Source organism: Protomyctophum parallelum, assembly GCF_964188405.1.
Source record: "Protomyctophum parallelum genome assembly, chromosome: 18".
In the NCBI taxonomy this organism is placed as follows: domain Eukaryota; kingdom Metazoa; phylum Chordata; class Actinopteri; order Myctophiformes; family Myctophidae; genus Protomyctophum; species Protomyctophum parallelum.
The window spans coordinates 30,414,616-30,431,970 of NC_139716.1; the positions used below are offsets into that span (position 1 = coordinate 30,414,616).

General features: G+C 45.1%; 1 protein-coding gene across 1 annotated transcript; it reads right to left on the minus strand.

Moving 5' to 3' along the window:
- Positions 1-442: 442 nt before the first annotated feature.
- On the minus strand, positions 443-16,862 carry nat8l (N-acetyltransferase 8-like; the record flags this gene model as incomplete). The annotated part of the gene is made up of 3 exons (XM_083788457.1): positions 443-822; positions 14,646-14,810; positions 16,526-16,862. 3 exons carry the CDS (start codon positions 16,860-16,862, stop codon positions 443-445), a joined length of 882 nt encoding a protein of 293 aa, XP_083644583.1.
- Between the last annotated feature and the right edge of the window lie 493 nt (positions 16,863-17,355).

A 17,355-nucleotide genomic window follows, 5' to 3' on the forward strand; every position in this document is an offset into this window, starting at 1 on the left:
GAGGTCAGTTACATTGGTATGGGACGGCAATGTCATGTGTCCAGATCCATTGTTAATGATAAGAAACGTGTGGTGGTGGTGAAGCTATAATACTAATAGAAATGAGTGGAAAAAAACAAAGCTCTTGTTCATGTAAAAGGTATAATACAAAACAACAACAAAATCATGATGGTAATAAAAAATAAATGCTAGTGGCTTTAAAAAATGAAGTGGTAGAAGTTAAGTAGTAGAGGTCAAACTCTATAACGATACAAAATAAATTAAAGCATGTCGGAGGAAGAGGACTTGGTCACGGCAGGTCAAGGAGGGTCTTGGTTCTCTCTCTCCCCCTCTCTCTCTCTCTCTTCCATCTCCCTTTTCTCCATCCTCTCTCTCCCCCTCTCTCTCTCTCTCCCTCTCCTGGCCATCCCTCTCTCTCTCTCTCTCTCTCTCTCTCTCTCTCTCACTCCTCGCGGAGCTGCAAGCGGTAGCGGCTGTAGCGGATCTGGAAGAAGAGCCTCTCGAGCGGCGAGCGTCCCATGCCGGGCAACCGGTAGTCGTCGCTCTGGCTCGTCTGGCGGAAGCCCAGCGACTCGTACAGCTTGTGGGCGGCCAGCTTGACGGCGGTGGTGCCCAGGACCACGGCGGCGTAGTCGTTGCGCACGGCGAACTCCAGGACGCGGCGGCCGAGCGCCTTGGCGATGCCCTTGCCGCGGTAGCGCGTGTCCACAGACATGCGGCGCAGCTCCACCGCGTTGTCGTTGTCGTCGTCCTCGCGGCCACCCTGCGCGGCTACGATGCCCACCACACGGCCCTCCAACACCGCCACCCAGAAACAGGATCCTGCGCAGAGCGGGGGGAAAAACTTGTATACTTAGTTGAGGTAGTTTGGAGGAAAAAAAGGGCTGAACACAGACAACGGATATTTCACACGAAACGTATCATATGAAGCTTACTCGATCACTTAACCCATTCTGACCTGAGATCAGATTCAAAAAATGTCTATTACATCCTGACAGTGTCATTATTAACCCATTCTGACCTGAGATCAGATTCTAAAAATGTTTTTCGATTTTTCAAAAATAGCAGACCTACAAGCTCGTTGACTGGACCTGGGACCCCAGGTATCTATACTTGATCCGCTCCTTTTCCCCCTGTACAACAAATCTTTTAGATTTTCTTTTCCTGACCAGGAAATAGCCATGCTCAAAATGCGTTGCAAAGCTAATTTCCCCTAGAATAGGAATGCCAAGGTTCATGCACTTAATAATAATAATAATAATAATAATAATAATATAATAATAACTTTATTTATATAGCACTTTTCTGGACAAAGTCCCAAAGTGCTGCACAACAAATTCACAGAAAAATCGAACACATCCAAACGGATGCAGCACAGTAAATGAAGAACCCATAGCAGAAAGCATATTCATATACAATATAAAAACAACAACAATGTAATAGATAAAAATAAAAATAAAAATACCGACAGAATTCAGTGAACAAACATTCAAAGGGGCTAGGGGGGGAATGCTTTTCTGAACAAGTATGTTTTAAGAAGAGTTTTAAAAGATGCAATGGTATCTGCTTGTCGGATGGTTTTGGGGAGGGTGTTCCAGATTTTAGGGGCACGGACAGAGAAGGCTCGTTCTCCCTTGTTTACCCGATGAAATTTCTCGGGAACCTTTAGGAGAGCCCCGTCTGAGGACCTAAGGGTACGGGGAGGGTTATAGGGGTGTAGGAGATCGGCAAGATATTGGGGTGCCTGGCCCATTTGTACCTTAAATGTTAGTAAAAGGATTTTAAAATCAATTCTAAAAACAACAGGGAGCCAGTGAAGTGTAGCCAGGACCGGAGTGATGTGGTCCCGTTTCCTGGTGTTTGTCAGGAGTCTGGCGGCAGCGTTTTGGACAAGTTGTAAGCGGGAAATTGATTTATGGGTTAGGCCTGTGTATAGTGCGTTACAATAATCTAAGCGTGATGTGATGAATGCATGAATAACTTTTTCAAGGTCGGGGACTGTTAAAAATGGCTTGATTTTAGCTATGCTTCTTAGTTGGAAGAAGCATGCTTGTACGGTTTTCTTAATTTGGGTGTTAAAGCTAAGGCCTGAGTCAATGAAAACCCCAAGGTTTTTTGCTACCGGTGTGATGTTCATAGCCATGTCTGCTAGGCTGTTTTTTAAGATGTCGGTGTCGCTTGGTGGGCCAAAGAGAACTATTTCTGTTTTATTTGCATTGAGCTGGAGAAAGTTTTGGGACATCCAACTATTTATGTCCAGGAGACATGCCTTAAGGGCGACTAGACTGTCAGGGGTAGGGGACTTTATGGGGACGTATATTTGGGTGTCGTCTGCATAGCAATGGAAAGTGAGGTTATGTTTATGGATAATGACACCTAGGGAGAGCATGTAGACTGAAAACAGTAGGGGACCAAGTATGGAGCCCTGGGGGACACCACAGGTGAGTGGGGCTATGGAGGAGGAGGCATCTCCGGACGTGACGCAAAAAGTCCTGTTTGCCAGGTATGATCGGATAAGTTCCAGGGCTGTTCCCTGCAAACCAACCCATGTCTGCAGGCGGTTGAGCAAGATGGGGTGGTCCACCGTGTCGAAGGCAGCACTCAAGTCCAACAAAACCAGTACTGCACAATCTCCGTTATCGGTGGTGAGAAGTAGGTCATTGGTGACCTTTATGAGTGCTGTCTCTGTGCTATGATGGGCTCTGAAACCTGACTGAAATTTTTCAAATAGGTTATTGTTGTTCATGAAAGTTGTTAACTGGGAGCATATGACCTTTTCTAGAACTTTTGACAGAAATGACAGTTTGGAGATGGGCCTGTAGTTATGTAGCTCCGAGGCATCTAGGTTAGGCTTCTTTAAGAGGGGTTGTACTATGGCGTGTTTGAAGACAGCGGGGAAAATAGCAGTGGATAGGGAGGCATTTATAATGGCAAGGAGGTGGGGTAAGACTGTGGTGAGCACTTCCTTTAGCAGTTTGGTTGGTATAGAGTCCAATTGCGAGGTGGAGGATTTCATTGAAAGAATAATATTTCCTAATGTGTGAGATGTGACGTGTTGAAAGTTATGTAGATAAGCTGAGATGGTTGGAGCGGTGTGGGAGGTGTTATTGTTGGGGGTTATTTGGGTTCTTATTTTGTGGATCTTATCTATGAAATAATTGAGAAAGTCCTCACATTTTTCCTGGGATAGTTGAGTATTAAGAATAGGGGCCGGATTTGTGACTGAGTCTATTACTTTGAATAGTGATCTTGGGTTATGGCTGTTGTTTTTGACTATGTTGGAGAAGTATTTCTCTCTTGCAACTCTAATAGCGGATTGATAGTCCGCCATTAGAGTTTTCAGGATCTCAAGGGAGACGTGCAGGTTGTCTGCTTTCCATTTTCTTTCTGCTTTTCTGCAGCACCTCTTCAAGAGGCGGGTCTCATCGTTTAGCCAGGGTGTCCCTGTTGTACGAGGCTTAACTGCCTTGCGGGGTGCGATGCAGTCAAGAATGGCTAGGGAGGTGTTATTAAAATAATCGATCAATGCAGCTGGGTCATGGGAAAAGGAGTTAACGGTTGGGGAAGTTGCGGAGGACTGGAATAATTCTGAGAATTTGGTGGCTGTTGTAGAATCAATGACGCGTGCCAGATGAGCTGGGTGATGGACGGTTGAGCTGGAGGGGGCAATCTGGATTTCGAAAACAATGGCTTTATGGTCTGATGGAGGGAAGTCTGTAATTTTGAGGATGGAAGGAGACACGCCCAAGGACAGAACAAGGTCGAGAGTGTGTCCCTTATTGTGAGTGGGTTCATTTATAGATTGGATGAAGTTAAAAGATTCTGTCAGGGTGATAAAATCCTTAACCATTGGGTGAGATGGACAGCATACGTGCACGTTCACGTCGCCGATAATTATTATTTTGTCATGTTTGGGGGTTATAAATGACAGTAACTCAGAGAATTCGTCTAGGAAGCGGGCGTTGTACTTGGGGGGCCTATAAATTACAATGCAGAGAACAGGAACCTTAGCATGAATGATAAAACTGAGCATTTCAAAGGAGGTGAATGTACCAAGTGAGTTTGCGGGTGAGCATTTGGAGGAGACTTTATGTATGGCTGCTATTCCGCCACCACGACTAGACCGTCTAGGTTCATGAAAGAATGAATAATTTGGGGGGGTGGCCTGAATCAAATTTACAGAGTCTGTTTGCCAGGACTCTGTTATTAAGAAAAAATCTATTTTGTTTTCTAAAATGAAAACGGAATAGTTCACCCAAAAATCTATACCCCATTGTCTTAAAGGACAACTTTAGTTTTTTTCAACCAAGGTTCATGTTTTAGGTTGTTACTAGAGAAAGTAAAAGATGAGTGTTGCTTTCTTTCATTTTAGGGATTTTAGCTGTTTTTGACAGGGGGGCAGGGGCATTCGAGGATGGGGCTAAATATGTATTTTTTCACAACATTTTATAGCCATTTATTTTTTTATTATTTACTATAGTCCTACTAGACCCAAGGAAATTACATCTGGCCACAAAAGATCACTGAATGTGAAGGTGGGTGAAAAACTGACCTGTTGAGCCATACAGCACAGTATGGTAGTCCCCAATAGTAGGCTACCCCCCTTCACATTCAGTAGATCCTGTGATATTTTGTGGCCAGATGTAATTTCCTGGGGTCTAGTAGGACTATAGTAAATAATAATAAAAATACATTGCTATAAAATTGTGTAAGAAAATACATATTTAGCCCCATGTTTGAATGCCCCCCCTGTCAAAAATAGCTCAAAATCGCTAAAACGAAAGAAAGCAGCAAATGAAAAAAAAAGAACAGCCATCTTATACTTTCTCTAATAACAACTTAAAACATGAACCTTGGTTGAAAGAAACTAAAGTTGTCCTTTAAGTTGCTTTGGGAGAAAGCTGATGTGATGTTTCACTGACAAACCCCTTGAATTGTGTGTGTTTTTGAACTGGCGTTAACCCATTTAGACCGTACGCCTCTCCTTCTGCACCATACTCCTAGCTCTTTCGCGCATGCGCGTTGTCGCTCACTTCCCTGTTTACCGTTCACAAAGAAATGGCACGTAATCTAAGGAGCTCTCCGTGGTTTTGACCAGGTATATTAAGCTCTTAATTTCTGACTTCAACATGCCTCGCGTTCAAAATATGAATCGAGCAATCATCAGCGACTTTATCGTAATCTTAGCGAGGTAAACGAGCTAAAATATGTCTCCCGTTTTTTTCCAGAATGGAAGTGGGGGGCTTACAGAGTAAAAGCGGCCATATCTTCCCGGCACCCCGAGCTTCTATTTTGAAAGAAATCTCGGCGCTGATTGTGTTAAAGAATTATAATTCTAACAAAATGTACGTTTTAAATTTGTATTGTTGCAAGAACAATGGCTTCCATTATAGCATGCTAACTTTCCAGGAATATAAAACCAGCTGTTTCTTTGCTTTGATTCCCCATCGATTGTGTCACTGGTAGGAGGGTTTCCGAACTGTCCACAGTTGAGACACAGACCGAGTTGACAAAAATGTTACCATATTATAATGAGCATTAGTGAGGACCAATTATATGACAATAGGTTGAAAATGGGTGAAGTGGTCCTTTAATGTGAGTAGACAAGGTAATACGGTAATGACTGAAATCTCAATTTGGGGTGAACTATTCCTTTAAGAGCAGCTCAATGAGACTGCTTTGTGGTCTCTGCTCATTGCATACAGCAAATCTACCCTAATGGCACAGGGGTCAGGCAGGGCCCACTCAACAAATTACGCTCCATTAATGGCCTCTGGAAATAAAAATGACATTAGAATCGATGAGCAAAATGAGGTGGGTGGAGAGACGGCACGAGAACACATTGCATCAGAAAGTTTTCCCGTAAAACGGCGTGTTATGACAGCTTAAATGCTCTGGAGTGCAGGAGAGATGATAGAAAAGAGGATAGAGGGACAAGACAGATGATGAAAGCAGTGACCAGTAACATGACTTGCTATTTCAGTACGTGTCATTAGCCACACAACTCGGCTCATGCTATTACTTGAACGACAGAGCCTATGAGAGAATATATAGGTGATAGTGAAGCGTATGGTACTAGCAACACACAAACTGCAGGGGATACCATAGAATAGATATAGTGGTAGAGAATGTTAGCATATTAAACTATCTATTGCCATATATTTCCTTTAATTTCATGTCAGAGCACACTTTAGACTAGAGACTGGCTGTAGCTCAGAGTGAACACTTAGTGGTGGTAGACAAACAGATAGGTAAAGTAACAGGACAAAATGAAAGGCATCCAGGCACAAATCAGACGGACAGGCATAGTCAGATATACTGTAGACATTTCAGCAGGTGATGCTCATTTGGTAGGAGATTCTTATTTTTATGGGGGGGAAGGAACTGATTGTAGTCGTTGGCAAGTGATTTGTTTGAAGGAACAGCTAGGTTAATTTTAGGTGAACAGAATTCTTCCAGAATTTGATTTCCTTTTCTCCACTGTGTGGAAAGCCTGGTGATGCGAGGTTCAGTCAGTCACTTTAAAAAGTCAACAATTAGAAGAGAAGAGAGAGCTGCTTCCTCTTTCGTCATTGGACCGAACAACATGAGGAGGGCGAAACCGGAAGTACTGACGGAGTCACTGAAATTAAATGGGGGGTTGCGACGTGTTTGTGAGCAATATTTGTAAGAAAGTATTTGTTCTAACTTCCCATCTCTTTGGTTGATATAGTAGATACAAATAAATATTCCTTTTTAGATGACAGTCAGATAGTAACTAGCCGAAAATAAACAAGAGTCATCCTACCCATGCTCATTTAATGTGCACTCGTGCACCTGTGTACATGCACACACAATTTTCGGTTACTGCATTGTATATTTCTTGCTTCAAATGTTTTCGAAAACATTCTCGAGAGCAATGTTTAATTGTAAATGACATAGTATGTGTGTTTACATGGCTGTCATGTTGGATACGCCGCAAAATCAAGCGGCGCAGACTGACATGAATATTTGATTAGACGTCGGCCCGTTATTGAGCCGATCGGTCATTATCCAGAAATAACACACAGCTGAATTCAGCGATTGACCAATCACAATCAAGCATTCAACCGAGCCATGTGATAAGATGACATAATGCATTAAACAACAGGTAAAGGGAGAGGATTCTCTGCCAATTTAGTCTTTTACCCAATCTAGTGTCAGTGGTACTGTAACACACCAGCATTTTGATATCAAGAGGAGAGGTCAGGTCTGCCATGTGGACTTGGCGGTAGTCCACGTGTGTGTGTGTGTGTGTGTGTGTGTGTGTGTGTGTGTGTGTGTGTGTGTGTGTGTGTGTGTGTGTGTGTGTGTGTGTGTGTGTGTGTGTGTGTGTGTGTGTGTGTGTGTGTGTGTGTGTGTGTGTGTGTGTGTGTGTGTGTGTGTGTGTGTGTGTGTGTGTGTGTGTGAGACTGTGACTGTGACTGTGACTGTGACTGTGCGTGTGTGTGCATGCGTGTGTGTGTCTGTGTATTGGGTGGGGGTACGTGTCCGTAAAGCTCACTTGACCATCTGTTAGAACTGAGCCCTGTGCCAGAAATCGGGACATCATAGGAAGGCAAGCACAAAGACTGTGCGTGCGTGCGTGCGTGCGTGCGTGCGTCCGTGCGTGCGTGCGTGTGTCTGCCTGCTTGCCTGTCTGCATTACTTAATGCTATGTCTCCTGATGTTGTGGCTCAAGGAACCTCACATCTGCCCTATCTGACATCTGATGTCGCCCCCTCTGCGGAAATACTGTAGAGGCACTCATCACCGATAAGCTGTCATTGTCATCTCCACCTCAGATGTCTCTCCCTGAAGATCGGATGAGACAGAGAGACATAGACAGCAGGATAAGACAAAGCAGAGAGAGAGAGAGAGAGAGAGAGAGGAGATTGCGAGCAAGGTTTGGCTTGCAAGTGTCTTTTGTGTGATACGTAAAAAAAACATGTTTTTTGGAAGTTATGGAAGGCGTGCAGTGCAGAAATAAGGTTGTGTCGTGGAGTGCAGCGCTACAGGGCTCTTTGTTTTCATCTGCTGTATTGCTGTGCGTGTAACTGTTTTCACGGATGGGCAATTTTGGCTCACCTGCACTGAGACAGGCTGGAGTAAGGCTGAGGGGAGCCGGTCGGGGTGGGTCAGACAGATGGAGTCAAGGTCGAATTATAGGACGGCCTCTCTCTCTCACACACACTCGTGCACACATACTGTACACACAGACACGCGCACAGGCCATGAGGCCACTGCCCTTTTTGTGTGCACAGACTGACTAATGTGTCTGTCTGCTACTTTTAGGAGGACAGCTTTTACTGTGGCGTGGTGATCAAAGACGTCCTGTAATCGACGCAGGTTACAGTACATGCTCAAACCAGCCAACACTCAATGCTTACACACTCGCTCTTTGTACGTTTCTCTTTCATTATAAATGGTCAGAGTAATCTCTGAAGGAAGCCAAATCGTCCCCTGTCCCGTTTTTCTGTCTGTCTCCCTCCCTGGCCCTCACTGGATGGCCAAAAGGTCAGCGGCAGTGCTATATGTCTTGTGACTTGACAACCTTACGGTTCCCGTTTACAATCCCTGCACATGACTAAACTAGGACGGAAAATACGTAACACACACACAGACAGTATGTACGTAATGCTCTCTCTTCCCTATAATGACTATTGCCAGTGTGCCCCTGAGCAAAGCTAACTTCTCATTGGCCACAGCCAAAACGGCAGCAGTCGCTACGAGTGCAATCGAGCAAAAACACGCTTAGAAAAAAGGATTCAAGCTTCCATCAAGCTTTTTTCCATCGCGGCGCTATTGGGTACAGTATAGCCTATAAGTATTCGAATAACGGGGTGACCTTTAAATATATACGTATAGTTCATCAATACTGCTTTTATCAAACTTTCCTATACTACATCCAGTATACGTGCATCAAAACAGAAAGTAGTAAAGCCCCACCTCTGTGATTGGCTGCCTGGGCCATTGATGACCTTTCGTATTGTGCTGATAGGTTGACTTTTGTGCACGTCTAAAAAAAACGTGGCACGTGACCCGCATGGTGCAAGAGAGGAGAACATGGCAGTACCCTATAGGAAAACAGTGGTTTTTTTGGCAACAAATTTCTATTTTAGTTCAGTCATAGTCTTTGGACTGAAACTTCATTTAGTTTTAGTCACATTTTAGTCACCTGGAATGTCTTAGTTTTAGTCTAGTTTTAGTCGACTAAATGTCATAAGATTTTAGTCGACTAAATCTACAGTTGATTTAGTCGACTAAAATGTGTTTTGGCGGGTCTTGATGCCGTTGTAATGAGTGTTTTTACACTGTGAGCTTGTAGATCAGCTATTTTCAGCATGCAACCAAGTGTAAAATGACTTATACTGGATCTCTTGTCCACTAGTCCCTTCCTAACATTTTAGTCTAGTTTTAATTTGTCGACGAAATTGTCAGTATATTTAGTCTTAATTTTAGTCATCGTAGCTTAGTTTTCATTTAGTTTCCATTTGTTTTTGTCAGTGAAGAAAAATAGGTAGTCGACGAACATTTTTCGTCTTAGTTTTAGTCGACGAAAACAACAGAGGAAAACAGTGTTTTTTTTGCTGGCAAAGCGTTTCTGGCAGCTCTGTGTGACTTCCCCCCCCCCCCCCCCCCTCATCTCAGGGCTGTGAATGCCTGTAGCGTGTGTGCAGCGGGGCGAGCATGAAAAAGACCTGGTCAGCAAAGCTCCCCCTGGGGAAGATTTCTGATTAAAACAAAAAAAGAAAAATATCAGAGGACGGGTATAGACAAGGAGGAGAAATAATCTGGGTCTTCTCAGAGAAAGCAGAGCACGCACTCTGATGAACAGTATAACCAGAGGTGGTGGGATTGATCGGTTTATATACCAAGCCAGAAGGGGAAGAGGGTGAGGGGTTTGACCAGCATCCATAATGTATGAAAATACCACACTACACAATTGGGGGAGGGGGCAGATGACGCTCAAAGGCAAGAGAGCAAGAGAGAGACGAACATAATGAATGGCAAAAATCTGATTGTTTTCTTAACGTGATGGGTCTCGTTATTGGAACTCATAGATATGAGTGTGGGAGTGTTAAATACAGTGTGTGATGTGAGCCGTGCACGCATGTGCACACACACACACACACACACACACACACACACAGTCTCACGCTGTGAATGCTGTCTAATGAGATTATGGTCTTTCCCCTCAGATGAAAGCTAGAGGGCTAATTCAGTTGATAAGCATTCAGTCTAGACCGTGATGCAACTTCACTGTGCAGTAGTTGTTACTTAAACCCTCTACCTCTCTAGTTGACACGGGTCCCCCAGGAGACTATTGGTCCCCCCCTCTTTCCCTCCTCAACAAAGGTCTTGGCCGAATATATCTGATCTACAAAGTTCTGCTAATTTTACAGAACGTTCGCCCCCATAATAGCTACACCAGGGTTCATGTGGTTTAACCATATTAACCTATTTTTTGTAACTCTTGTGTTATTCATTTTCAGTCTTTGCTTGTGTTTTTAGTGGCTTTTAGTGCTTGTCTGCCGTGTTAGCTTTTTAGCTGCTGCAGATAGATTGATAGTGTAACACCTTATTTATACTTAGTTGCGTGCCAGTGTCGCACACCAAAAACAGCAGTTCTACAAGCTCGTACATCGGCCTATTTTCATTGACAGAACGTGCAACCGAGTAAAAGTCAGGCATACCACATGTAAGCTCTTATAGTTCAAATCAGGTGTCCGGTGTTAATGAAGGATTTATGTTTCCAGTGTATCCCACAATATCTCCCTGCCCCCCTCCACACGCACACACACACACACAGAGAGCCGCGACCCCGTTTTTCCTACCCAGTTTCACACCAGTGAGGGTTGGGAGGGGCTAGCCCACACGAGGTTAAAGGAAACATTCAGTCCAAAATGTCCAGTTTGCTAATTCACAACTACTACTACTTTGGTGTTGAAACTTTGGATTTCTCGTAAATGTGCGCTATGTGGAGATTATCCGACGAGGTTAAACCTTACATAGGCTATATAGCCTGCTGAATTGGTCAATATAAGTAAAATAATATAGCCTTTGAAATAACAAAAACATTATAACGTTATAAAAATGGTCTATGGTCTAATCTAATCTAATGGAAATGGAATAAATTGATGATCAAATGCAGGAGTTTTCACGACTCGTCTAACTGTAACTAGGGGCCGTCACCTTGCCCCCCCCCGCCCCTCACTGGTGCGAAACTGGATAGGAAAAACGGAGGTCGCCACAGAGCCTCTCCCCTGGGGATCAGAGTGCATGCTGGGTGTATGGATGAAGTCCACACATCAGCAACGGTTAGATTGGCTCTTTTCTGACTTAACGTGTCTTTATACGACAGCGGGCCAGGTCCTTCCTCGCTCCTGGGCCGGATGCCCGCCGCCCTCCCCCCCAACGCCTAGTGTGAGGTTACACACGCCACACGGACACAGAACCTGACTCCCAGATGTGATCTGCACTGCAAGGTTCAATGGAAACCACATGGCCTCGAGGCTCACATGGAAGCTATGTACTGTTAGCTATAGCTGGGGTGGCTCCCATGTAGACAACAATAGACACTTTTCTATTATTATTATTATTGTATCCCGAAACAATGTTTCCTTGGCTGGCTTTGTGGCATCACTTCCTCTTTCCACGGGATAAAGGATATCCCATTTTGCGTGCGTGCACACAGCGAGCGAGAAAGACAGAAGAGATGGAGGTGTAAAGGCGGACCAATTTTTCCTTTTCTTTTCTTTTTTTCGAAGGGATGCTGAGAATGTGAGGCATGTCGAGAGAGATGAAGGTTTATAAGTAGAGGAAAGAATGCACACTGGGGGAAGGGAGGGAGGGAAGGAAGGGAAGGAAGGAAGGAAGGAACATTTTATTTTGTGTTTGCCGAGGTGCTTCAGCTGACATGGCAGAGATGTCTCCCTGGGGGACCCCCTTTGTCTGTGAGCTACCCAGTTATCTTTCTTTCTTGCTCTCTTTCTCTCTCTCTTTCTTTCTCGCTCTCTTTCTCTCATTAGATCTCTCTCTCTCTATCTAATCTCCCTGAAACACACACACGCACACAGATAGCTTGTATAGCTGAGGCACAACCCCTTCCCCCATGCACAATGCTCCCATTTTATATCTATTCCCTTCCCCTTAGTCCCCTCACACACCCCCCTCCCTCTCCCTCCCTCCCTCTCTCTCGCTGGTTCTATCTGACGCTCCCTTACTCAGAGCTATAATGTAAGTGCAGCAGGTACCGGTGAAGGAAGCAAGTCCCTGTCCTCTGGAACAGAGGTCTCTCTATCGCACACACAGGCCGGTATTTATACACGGCTTGCTTGTCTAGACCGGGTGCTGCGCGAGGCTGACCCTGGACTCATTTAAAGGCCAAAGAACACCAGAGGAAGTGTCTATATTAATTTCACCTGTTTTACAAGACTTGGATATGAGGTATACAGCCACACTAAAAAAGAAAACCTACAATATGCATTCACGAGCCCGATAGGATCATCGATAAAAAGCGCCCGTGTTAAATTGCGTTTCACGACGGTTTGTCCTTTTTTCACCTTTTTTCCATTCCGCTCACACCAGATGTGCCATATAGCCATTAACACGCCGTCTGATGACGCGTATTGATTGATCTAAGATTGATGGAGCAGCAATCGTTGGCTGGTTGATTGGTTCCAAAAGGAGGTGGGGGGGGGGTGGTGGCAGAGAAGGAGGCAGAGGCTGTTGTGATTTAGGTATTGCTCTGAGGACTTTCTTTCTTTAGTGCACGGAGTTGCTACTAATTACACGAATTACACCGTAGCCCTAGAAGAAGTGCTGTAAACACACACACGCATGCACGCACGCACACACACGCACACACACACACACACACACACACACACACACACACACACACACACACACACACAAACACACACGCTCACTGAGGAGATAAGAGCATTGATCAGCTAGTCAAGGCACGCAGACGGTATACCCAGAGTGGGTTCTCTGTAATAGCGTCGGGCCTCCTGGGGCTCAGCTTCCTGTCGCACAACTGGATGTCTGGGATTGCCCGCCTGGCGTCATGAGCTCCTCAAGCAGCACAGATTATCATTTCTATAGGACCCCCGCTGATGAGCTCACTGCATGCACACACACACACACATACACACACATCCTTCTTCTCTTATGGGGGTAACTATGTTGCACAAAATTGTTTCAAATGGGCGTTTGTAGCCAAATGCATAATCATGCATGGGTCCTTGACATGAAAATGTTTGAGAACCGCTGCCCATAAACACACAAAGATACATCGTCCTCATCCTCCGAGTGCCCTTGAGATCCGCGACACAAGCTGCTTCCACTGGTCTCTGTTGGGTCATTGCCACTATACTCAGAACATCTGGAAATGTGTGCCGGGCAGGGTAGTCTCCACGGAAGAATATCCGAAATGACCTGGTCTTTTGCTCTGTGGCAGTGTCTGTCCAGCAAAAGCGGAGTCTTCTCTCTGCCACAACAAAGACGCATAAACACAGTCCCTCTTCACCAGGCCATGCGTGGCTGCTGAGCCCAGGTGGGTTTCCCCGTGGGTCTGCATGGCTGTCGTCATTAGCATTGTCCAGAGGCACTGGTGCCTGACCCCCTCTAAACCATCGCAGCCCGCCGGCAATAATGGGAATGCTAAATTGCAATTGTGTATGCGGTAGATTTACCAAGCCAGTGTGACACTGCTGTGCATGTGTGTGTGCGTTTATGGTTGTGGGTTGTGGCGATGTTCACTTGGGCAATGATCACTTGATGGGTTAACCAATGCCTGCCTTTCTTTATCCACCTGTGCTGGCCTAACAGGGAACAAAATAGTCCCAAGAGGTCCATTCACACAAATTGAGAGGGAGAGCGTGTCTGTCCAGTGTTCCGCATTCACTTTTTTCTCTCTCATTTGTCACCGTGGCGGGCATCGTCATCACAGCGCCCTCAAGGAGAATGAATAGTTTAAGCTCCTAAGGTGAATTGATTTCTCTAATTAGAAGCCTTTGTAGTAGAGCTATATTGTGTATCAGCAGTTTCTTCTGCACAATCAATAGCCCTGTGTGTGCTCCACGACACCATGTAAAGCTTAGAGGGGGAGGGAGGGAGGGGGGGAAGGAGAGAGACACGTTGCACATTTTGAAGACTTGCTTGCCTCTGCCTGAAGAAGGCTCTGTAAACTCTTAAGATCTATACAGCCTCATTCTAGTTTTCTAGGTGTGTGTGTGTGTGCGTGTGTGTGCGCTCAAGTCACGCCTGTCTTGTCTGTCTGAACGTTTTGTGATGATAGTTTCAGTTAAGATTAAAATGTATACACCGCAAAATACTGTGTGGTTAATTTAACCTATAGAATGTAAACTGTGCCACAGTTCTTACACTCTGGGTTAATTTAAACCCAGGATGTTTGTCCGTCCACGGGTTGCTCATGTCAGAGACGTGTGCCCTTCGCAACCGGTCCGTTTGTCTCGAGTCTCGACCCCCCCCCCCCGAAACAACACACTTTTGGCAGCCGAGCATCACCTGCTGACGAACATGCACACACACACACACACACACACACACACACACACGCATGCGTCTGCACGGTTGCACATTCTTCAAAACAGAGGGTCGAGAGCCCTTCTTCTTACCTGTGGGTTTCATGTAATACGCCTCTATGTCAGCCATGTCCGTGTGCAGAGCATAGTCCAGATAATTTTGGATTACTGTCCTGCTGTAGTAGTAGCGCGCGCCCATGAGAATGAAGGGGGCGCAACAGGTCAAGGTGAGGGATTTGGTCATAACAAAGCACATTACTATGGAGAAATGGAAGAAAAATAAACGACACCTGTCAGAAAAGAGAATCACATGTTTGATTTGGGCAGACGTTCAACTCCAACACAAAACACAAGCAGAGAAAGAACAGTGGCATTATTTACACATTTAATCAAAATAGCCTTATCGGTTCCTTCAGAAATATCCACAGGCAAGTATGAGCAAACAGTCTCATGACTAAGATAGGCTACATACTATCGACTAATTTCACACATCAACAAATGCTTTTCTTGTAGAGTGAATACTAGTGGTTATTAGAGTACTATGTTTTCACACGGCACCAAGCAGGGACTACAGTATATTTGTGTTTGGCAGAGAACATAATTGGAGTAGTACATCGGGGATTGCACTGGGGGGCGCACACAGCATAGGCGCTGCTGGGTGGAGGTGGGTGGGTGGTGGGATGATGCTGCGTTGCATCTCGCTGCGATACAAGCCAAGTTGCCGTGAGTGAGTTTTTACTCCATTGCACCACCACGACGCGGTGTGACCTGATGGGAACTCAACGAACCATGTGCTCCGTAATTCCCCCGTGTTTGTTGAGGAGGCGTGCTTTACTTATACTTCGATGAACGCTATTTGACCGATACATCTAAAATGGTGCATGCCGAACAGAACCGTGTATAGCTCAAACACATCATACTAAGTGCGTATTATTAAGTGCGTAATAGCAATAGCCTAGATGTTAAAGATGTACCGGTATGTAAATCCTTCATCAATAATGAAGTGGTAGACCTATATATTTATAATATGAATGATGTGTGTAAACTGTAAACAAAGCCTGCGAGATGTGTGCACCACGGCTGGCTGCTGCATGCTCCGCAGGGGCGTGTCCTGCGAGGATGCATGCATGCGCGCACATGGAATAACGCGCGCGCGCGTGTTTGGAATTGGGAATCGGGCGGTGCGTAATCGTATCGTATGCGCATGCACGCACACCGTTGGGGGCAATCCTGGAATTCATTCACTCATTCACGGCGTCGACGACATGTCATCACATATATTACAATAACCAGCAGGCTCACTGGCTATATTTTAGCCTAGTACATGCATGCACACATGCGTGCGCGTGGCCTTTTGTTGCATGCATGAGCAACATGCCGGCGTTATGCCGAGGTAAAACACATGATACATATTATGAATTAAGCAGATACTAATTGATTAGCCTATTTAGCCTATTATTATCATTATTATTAGTAGGCTAGTAGTATACAAAAAATAGTACATGTGACATGTCTGTATTTGTGGGGTATGCCTATATATAAATTTGTGTGACTTTAGTTACAGAGCATATGTTGATGTATATACTGAGAGATGATTTGAGTTAATTTATAGTAGCAGGCTTAGCCCGTCTAGGCAACTTGAGAGTGAGAGGAAAAACATATAGGCTACTTTGCGTGTTGTGAGGATTAGAAGAAACAACTTGGATATAGCCTTATATAGGCTACTGTAGGCTATGTGTTACGTGAGGAGAGCACAATAACTGTTGTTTGTTTCGGTTTATCAGGATCATGTATAAATACATATATATCCTGATAAACCGAAGGATATATCAGGATATATATATGTATAAATACATATATATATCCTGATAAACCGAAGGATATATCAGGATATATATATGTATAAATACATATATATATATATCCTGATAAACCGAAACAAACAACAGTTATTGTGCTACAGTTATACTTACATGTGAGCAGAGCGTATAAGAACTGGGTGTTGGACTGCTGGCGGAGCCCTCTGAAAGCTGTGTTGGGTATCCTCTCCATAATACCCTCGTTAAAGATGCGCAGCACCTCCACGTTATCCGCGCGCTCGAACTCGCGGATGAACACCGAGTCTCTCCCCGAGACAACAACAACGTCCTCCTTGTCCTCCTCCTCTGGGCCAAGAGGAGCCGAGGGAGAAGATGTCCACATCTGCGAGGAGGACACGATGATAGAATCTTTTTTGGTCCCAGGTATAGCATCGTGTTCGTCCGCAACGATTTTAGTCTCGCAAACCATTTTTGGAGACGAACAATGCATGCAACTGGCCGCAAAAACAAAAAACGCAACTTGGGACTTTGAAAAGAAGAAGAGAAGGGGGGCGGCCGGCCGGGGCGGGGGGATGGATGAAGCGTGCGTTTCTTATTGTGTGTGGGGGTGGGGGGGAAACAAACTGATAAAGAATGAAGGAAATAAGACGGGGGGGATGTTCTGATCTGCTGCAACCCTGAGCGTTTCTGACGACCAAGACTCGCCGGCGGAACTCAAGCACTATTTATAATAGAGTAGCGAGCGCGCGAATTCACGTTCAGGGGCTAGCGGAGGGGGTCTTCGTGGAGGGAGCGCACATTGGTTGGAATGCGCGGTCATGTGATGATGCTCATATAGGTGGGTGCAGGGTGGGCGAGGAGGAGGAGGACACACACAGCGCGCACACACACACACACACACACACACACACACACACACACACACACACACACACACATAACACAGATGCAATGCATATGAACAATGTTGTTCACCGCGGCGA